The sequence below is a fragment of the Austrofundulus limnaeus genome, unplaced genomic scaffold, assembly GCF_001266775.1.
Source record: "Austrofundulus limnaeus strain Quisiro unplaced genomic scaffold, Austrofundulus_limnaeus-1.0 Scaffold52, whole genome shotgun sequence".
NCBI lineage: Eukaryota > Metazoa > Chordata > Actinopteri > Cyprinodontiformes > Rivulidae > Austrofundulus > Austrofundulus limnaeus.
The window spans coordinates 1,451,947-1,459,866 of record NW_013952454.1 but is presented as its reverse complement, the minus strand read 5'-3'; the positions used below and the strand labels follow the sequence as shown (position 1 = coordinate 1,459,866).

Sequence of the window (7,920 nt, the reverse complement as noted above, 5' to 3'; positions counted from 1 at the left end):
TTTTACTCCAGGAGCTGCGAGGCTTGTTTTCAAGCTTCAGACTGAACTGAAGCAGCAGCTGCTGACGTCATTACGATCTTGCTTGATGCTGCGTTCAGGACAAGTATGGAAAACTCACCACTCTTATGCCAATACGGTTGCAATGATGCTTTTAGGTACCGAAATGGAATTGCATGAACATTCACGTGGTGGTTATGTAATACAGCGAATCAATAATAAAAAATCTGCGTCGACAAATTTACATAATCGACGTCATCGATTATTTCAACTAATTGGTGCAGCCCTATTGGACGCACTATTTTCAGACCGAAGAACGCACTAGTGTTCAGACCAGAACAAGCAGCAGCAGCGGGGTGTGGGAGGAGCGTGTCCTCAGCGGGTGAAATAAAGATAAAATAAAAGAAAATGGCTGTGATTTATTTACTAAAAAGCAAGCGAATGTTGCGCACAGCAGATAATTAACTCACCAGATGATTTAGAGGCGATTTGTTTGGTTAGTTTCGTCACTTCAGAAGCTGCCAGCTGACGGACTTTTTTCTTTTTTTTTGGTCCCGAGCAGCTGATCCACATCGGTGCTGACATGTCCTGCCAAAAAATCCAACTGCACACGGTCGATTTCAGGTAAAGATCTCCAGTCCGTCTGTTTCGGTTTTCAGTGGGAGACATGTCGAGCGGTGAAAAGTTCAGATTTTTGAACTCTGGCGGCGGCGGCTTCCGCAGTACCGCATGCGCGGAAAAYGCTCTGCGCCTCTTCCGCCTTCCTTGCGTGCCGTCCAAAACGTACGTGACGTGACGCACGACCCCTAGAGGCGCATCCTCCATAGACTTTGCATGTAAATCGGCCGCTCCTGCCGCTCAAAACGCGTTCGGCGTGAACGTAGCATGAGAGTCATTACGATAGCTTTTTAGCTTTACTAATTTAGCACATGCTCTGCACGTAGACGTCCGCTCTGAGTATATAAACGAAGCTTAACCTGGCGGGGAGGCATGTAAAGCCTGGCAGCATGCGGTGGGATTTTATCGTTTTTATCGCGAGATGACAAATAATTACCATGGTGAATGTATTTGACGGTATATTGCACACAATAACATATYGCCCATCCCTACTCTGTTCCCATTGGTAGATTTAAACTGGAACRCYCACTCCAGTGGTAATATTCCACTCGTAAAGYGGAAGWAGTGAAACTGCCCCAGCTTCGATTTCAAGATGGCGGCTACTCGCAGCTTTAGAAAGTTAACTACGTAACTTTTACTGTTAATTATCTTTCTTAATKTTTTATGCATGTTTAATCACTCGCACAAGTAGTGTGTTTTCTGTGCAATACTGTACGTATTAAAATCAATGTTTATTTGCATGACGTACGTAGTAGAGCTCTTTTTTTGTCATTCTTTATATTGTAGCAGTGTTGTAGCTAGGTTGGCGGCAACAATACAATTGCCTGTCGGCTAACCGGAATGCAGTTTCACAAGTTTTGTTGGGAAATGACGTCACTACCACTTACCTGTTCCGGGAATACGATGTAAATGGAACGCAACAATAGATCTGGCTGTCGTCTGCGTAACAATTAAATGAAATACCATGCTTTCTGAGAATAGAACCGAGTGGGAGGAGATCCAGAGAAAACAAAAGCGGGCCTAAAATTGACCCTTGAGGGACTCCACATAAAAGAGAAGAGGAGGACATTGACCCCTCAAGACTAACACAGAAAGTTCGGTTGGACAGGTAGGACCTGAACCAATTCAAGGCAACACCCCTGATTCCCACCCACTGGTCCAGCCGAGATAACAGAATGTCACGGTCCACAGTGTCAAAAGCAGCTGTTAGGTCTAAAAGCACAAGGATGACACAGTCACCGGATTCAGTAGCAAAAATATATATAATTAAAAACTTTTAAAAGAGCTGATTCAGTGCTGTGGCGAGTTTTAAAACCAGATTGGAAAACCTCGAGAATACTATGCTCTTCAAGAAAACCAAGTAATTGATTGTACACAATTTTCTCAAGGACTTTGGAAATAAAAGAAATAGGGATGCAAGTTATTGATCAATAAATTAATCTAAAGTTGATTGATCTTATCGATCAATTAACGATTAAGTGACAAGCGACCATTAGGAGCAGATATAAGATTTTTTTCTTCTGCTGCCGCCTTTCATTTTATTTGATTAGTATTTTTATATATATTGTTTTGTTTTTAAAATGAAATGAATAAATACTGTAATAATAGTTTTCCTAAAAATCTGGCATTTCTCTTGAATCAAGAGTCTTTCTATAACATGAAGGGCTAATTTTTTACACTAAATTTAACTTTAGTATTTGGTATTGTATTTTATAAAATTTATTGTGCCAGCTGTATTAAACACCGAATGAATAAACAGAAAATTGTGGATTTCTCTCACATTATTAAACTTGTATATTTTTATAAAATATAACAAAACTGGAATCTGTTAGGTTGCTAGTTGGAAAAATGGAAAGGAAAAAAAAGTAAAGCATTTAATCCACCCTGAACAGAGAAATGTTAAACTAACATTTAAACACAGGGTAACATTTTAATCTAAAGATTTACTCAAAAATAAACTATAAACATGACCTGAGAGGGGTGAACATACAAATGAGTACTGGAACTGTTTGTTTACATTCCCTGTGGTTCTATCTGGACAGAACTGATCTGACATCAGTTACCGTTCATTTGATTTGTTCACTGGCCGGGTTACGTCACTGAGATGAGATTAACTTCACGTTAATTATTTGTAGTGACTAACTTTTTTTTGTTTAGTTGGGGTTTTTTTTGTTTGTTTTTGTTTTTTCACATGAGATAAACTCTACAAGAAGMTAATATTAGCTACAGTTAGCTTTAGCGTCATACTGCTGGACGGTCTGGTACAGCCTTCAGTACTTTTCCTTCCAGTTTGGTGTAGTCCATTATTATTTTTGTGTCTCAAATAAAACTAAGCAAGATTTGCACATTTATTTATGATGCCACCCACATGGAGGCAGTCGGCTCTCTGCTCAGCTCAACTAGGGCCGGGGTAGAGTTAGGCCAGGCTGAGAACAGCGGCGCCTTCTACTGGATGAAAGCAAAACTACATTGAAATATGGTTTAAACTGATGTTTTCAATTAATCGAATGGAAGGAATTTTAATCTAATAAACCATTATTTGACAATTAATCGTAAGTTGATTAAGTGTTTGCATCCCTAAAAGAAAGTTTGGAAGTTGGCCTAAAATTAGCAAAATTAGTTGTGTCTAGTCCAGGTCTTTTAATAAGAGGTTGCACCACTGTATGTTAAAAATGATCAGGGCCCACACCAGAGGACAGACTACTATTAATGAGTTCAAGGCAAAATGGTCCTAGGTTGGGGAAAACCTCTTTAAAAAGTCGAGGAGGGACAGCATCCTTAGGAGAACCTGAAGGCCTCAGATGAGAGATAATCTCCTGAAGAGAAGACATCAATTTTTAAAGTGTGTTTAAGGATGCAAATAATTAATCGACTTACAATTAATTGTCGAATAATAGTTTATTAGATTACAATTCCTTCCATTCAATTTATTAAAAATATCTGTTTAAACCTTATTTCAGTGTAGTTTTGCCTTCATTCTTTGACATCGCTGCTCTGTGAGCCTGGCCTTACTCTACCCCGGCCCTGCGTTGAGCTGAGCAGAGAGCAGTGTTGATGTGGGCAGCGTCATAATTAAACASGCAAATCTTGTTTAGCTTTATTTGCGACAATAATAATAATGGACTACACCAAACTGGAAGGAAAAGTACCGAAGGATGTACCGGACCATCCAGCAGTATGACGCTAAAGACAAGAGAACAGGATGACACTGAGGATGGTAAGCTAACTTTAGCTAACGTTAGCTTCTCCTTGTAGAGTTTGACTCTGTGTGAAATAAAACAAAAAAAGTTAGCCACTACAAATAATTAAAGTGAAGTTAATCTCATCTGTGTAACGTTACCCGGCTAGTGAACAAATCAAATGGACAGTAACTGACATCAAATCATGCAGCATCTGTTCAGGGTGGATCAAGTGTTTTACCTTTTTTTCTTTACTTTTTTTTTTTCCAACTAGCAACCTAATAGATTCCTGTTTTGTCATATTTTATAAATATTTACAAGTTTAATAATGTGAGAAATTCACAATTTTTCTGTTTATTCAGTCAGTGTTTAATACAGCTGGCACAATAAATTTTATAAAATATAATACTGTACTTTTTTATTTAATGTAAAAAATTAGCCCTTCATGTCTTAGAAAGACCCTTAATTCAAGAGAAATATCAAGTTTTTAGGAAAATGGCCGCTTATCAATTAATCATTAGTCGACTGATAAGATCAATCAACTTTAGATTAACCCATTAATCGATAATTTGCATCCCTAATTGTGTTGATAGACCAAGTAAAACAGGAGTTATGATAAATAAAGTACAGAACTTTTTAAAAAATGTTTGTTATATTTGAAGCATAGTACTGAGCGGCCTGACCAGTAGGGCTGCCTCGATTAATCGATTAATCTATGACTAATCGATTATTAAAATAATCTATGACTAATTTAATAATCGATTAATCGTTTTCTTTATTTGTTGTTCTTTACTTTGTTTTTCTCTCCAAACTGCTTTGACACCTTCCACTGCCACATCTGCCTTTCTGTCCTTGACACACATGCACAGTAGTGGTAACTGGGGTAGGCCGTGGACGTCACAAGACATTATACAGACAGGCTCTGGTATCATGGCTRCCTGACAACAGAGCTCAAAAGTGTGGGATCATTTTAAGAAAATGAAAGAGAAACCTGTACAATATCGGCAGAGCAGAACCTGCCTTCCACAGCAATTATTTTTAGTTAGCATATAGCTACAATCTAACGATGGTTATATAATAGCAGCTGCATTCTGACGTGATAAGCTGTATGTTTTATATTCAATCAACGTATGATCCAATAACTCGACTTATCGAATAAATAATCGGTGATTAATTGATTATTAAAATAATCGTTTGTGGCAGCCCTACTGACCAGTGAAATGTCCAGTCAGTCTCCCAGGTGGCATTAATCGTATTAACAGTCACGTGCCAAAAAATAATTGATTAAAGATTTTCTGATGATTAATTGCACAACCCTACTCTGGATATAAACAAACAAATAATAATAATAATAATAAGTACACACTCATCGCAGCATTAAAAACCCGGATCAAATAGTATAATTGCAATGTAGGGATTGAATAACGCAGCTGCTTTTTCAAAACACAACAGTCCTCTTTTGTAGTTTTGATTCTGGCTAATGTCTGCAGGGTACTATAAAGGGTCGAGTTGCTGCTGATTAATTCAGCGTAACAAGCAGGCAATTGTGCTGCTCGTATTGCCGACACTATGAAAATAAATTAAAAAAACAGGATCCGCATTTAGTTCTTTTCAGTTCCCCAGCTGTGGATGAGYGGTGGTGGAGATTCTTCATGCTCTTGTCTAGCTGCTGGACTGTGTGCCTCCTCTCCACATAGAAGCCCTGCTTCTTTAATACCATCACCATGGAGACAGCTCTTTGGCAACTTCACCAGCTCTCAGGAGCCCAGGCACACGATCATTCAAGCACGCAGAAAATAAAAGACACACGCACATACATATATGTGACAAGAATAGCACGCATGAGCAAAACAAGCCATCGGAGCTCCAACAGAGAGCTATTCTCACTTTCACAAGTAGGTGTCAGGTGTTAAATATAGCCCAAACAATGACACAAGTCTTCTCCTTTCGGTCATCTCATTCAAATTAATCGCACAGTAAGAGCTACACGTTTAACCTTCACATTACTGATACACACTTACTAAATAGCTTTTTATTTTAAACATTTACAGTAAGTTGTTTACATGTAAACAAGCTCCAGTTTTGTGATGAACCAGGGACACATCTTATGCAATACAACTATTTAAAAATAAAGATAAAAATTACTTTTACTGTTATAAAGATCTCAAATTTTCCATGACTATCTAATCACAACTTCTGGGAATTTCAGGGCAGCATNGTTATAAAGATCTCAAATTTTCCATGACTATCTAATCACAACTTCTGGGAATTTCAGGGCATCATTTTAATATAAATGTAAACAAAATTATATTTTAATTATTTTAGTATTTAGRTGTCCTTCACTGTTTTAGGCAACATAAACTACTCCAGCTTTGTGTTACCATAGTGTAAATATTTCACAAGTGTAGTTGTCACAATAAAAAAGATCGCTTTGGATGTGATGACATTCATCACACATAACTCTTTATTAACCTTACATTCACTTTTCACGGACCATTCATATTTAGTTAAGAGTTGTTTTATTTGAATATTTTAACCAGTTGCTTCGCAAATGAATTGCCAAAGCGTTTAMATGTTGGCTCTGGCTAATTGCTGGTGATAAACATTTTTGAATTAGCTGGTTTTTAACTTAAGTCATCGCCAGCAATTTTGTGACTGTAACACCAATTTTTTAAATCTTGTTCTGGGCCGTGCTCAAATAGTTTATTTTATTTTTCGTATTATTGTTTTTAATTGTAGCGTCAGGAAAYGCATTGAAACGTGCTTCCGTTTCAGAGACCAGACTCGAATTACATTCTGTTGTTAAGCTAAGCTAACGTCAGCTAGCCCACACAATATCCTAAACTTGTGCCAGTTTTTTCAGAACTAAAACAAAATCACTTACCTGGTCTCGAATTTTGAGAACCACCATATTTTTGGGATTCTAACTGCTCTCATCCAGATTCATAAAGCGGTATCGGTCCCTTCCCAAACAGAACTGTCGGATCTTGTCTGCTGGAGGCCTGACGAGCTCTTCGGCTAGCTTCCTATGTTGGCATGAGAGCACAGGAACAGCGGAAACTCCATAACATTACCGCCACCACATTTCACCTCTAAAAGACACGTAAGRCGATTGGYCGARTCAGCGCAGCGTTTCAGTAAGCGGRKTTCTGATTGGCTGCTRCYAACTGCGCTCGGTGACGGAAGCACTCTGTTACAATGTGCATATTTTCTCCAAGCTCTTAGTTATTAAGTTATTAAACACTTTTAAGCGAAATTAATTTCCAGTACAGTGTACCAAAAAAAAAAAACACACGATTTAACTAGTTGTTTAATGTTTTCTGACTTTATTAAGTCGTATTAACAGMATTTTAAATTTATTTATCTAATTATTTTACTCAGTGTGATTAATCCAGAACTTGCACATTCACAATTACCCCCCCAAAATGAAAATATTACATTTAATTTGATTGGACACGAACATGCAGGGAGCAAATTTTGATTTAATCATTAAAATATTAAAAAACAAATGCAATGCTATAAATCATGTGAAAGACTAAGCAGGAAAAGGAATCTGAGTGTCTCCAAATTAACAAATYAGTGATGGATTTAGGTTTTGTCTCAGGCCTAGAATCAAATATGATGAAATTTGGCCCTCTAGTGACTTCTTCCTCAATTACAAGTAAGTTTTTAAAGTTACAAGTGTACATCTGAAARGCAACTGTAAACATACCTTGAATCATTCATCTTGATCCTGTTGATCATTTGCATTGTCCTGGATCAGGATTCACTCAATTTGGTCTGTGTAATCAGCAAATCGTAGCAGGCTGTAAATAAACTGGCACGCATTCTCATGAAGACAGCTTATGCCAGGGGTCTGCAACTTTTACGATTAAAAGAGACATTTCTGCTACTTGACGCACTAATAAAATGTGTCCAGAGTTGCAAAACAAGCTACAACTGTGATTATCAACTGGTGCTCCGTGGGCCTTTTCGAGGCATTTTCGGGAACCTTCACGGCCAGTGGAGATGAGATTATAAAACTAAAAAATATACTGTGAATTTTATTATTTATTATTATTTTTACAAAAGGACAAATTAAAAGACTATATTCATATAAACAAAAAAAAAGAAAACTGTATATAGT

At 37.4% G+C, this 7,920-nt stretch overlaps 1 protein-coding gene across 1 annotated transcript in view; it reads right to left on the bottom strand.

Moving 5' to 3' along the window:
* Positions 1-6,833, bottom strand: part of ankrd28b (ankyrin repeat domain 28b) — a 26,264-nt gene extending 19,431 nt beyond the window's left edge. The window contains exon 1 of the mRNA XM_014008741.1: positions 6,679-6,833. Within this exon, the coding sequence (XP_013864195.1) occupies positions 6,679-6,705 (27 nt within the window). The 5' untranslated portion in view covers positions 6,706-6,833. The remainder of the gene's footprint in view (positions 1-6,678) is intronic.
* Between the last annotated feature and the right edge of the window lie 1,087 nt (positions 6,834-7,920).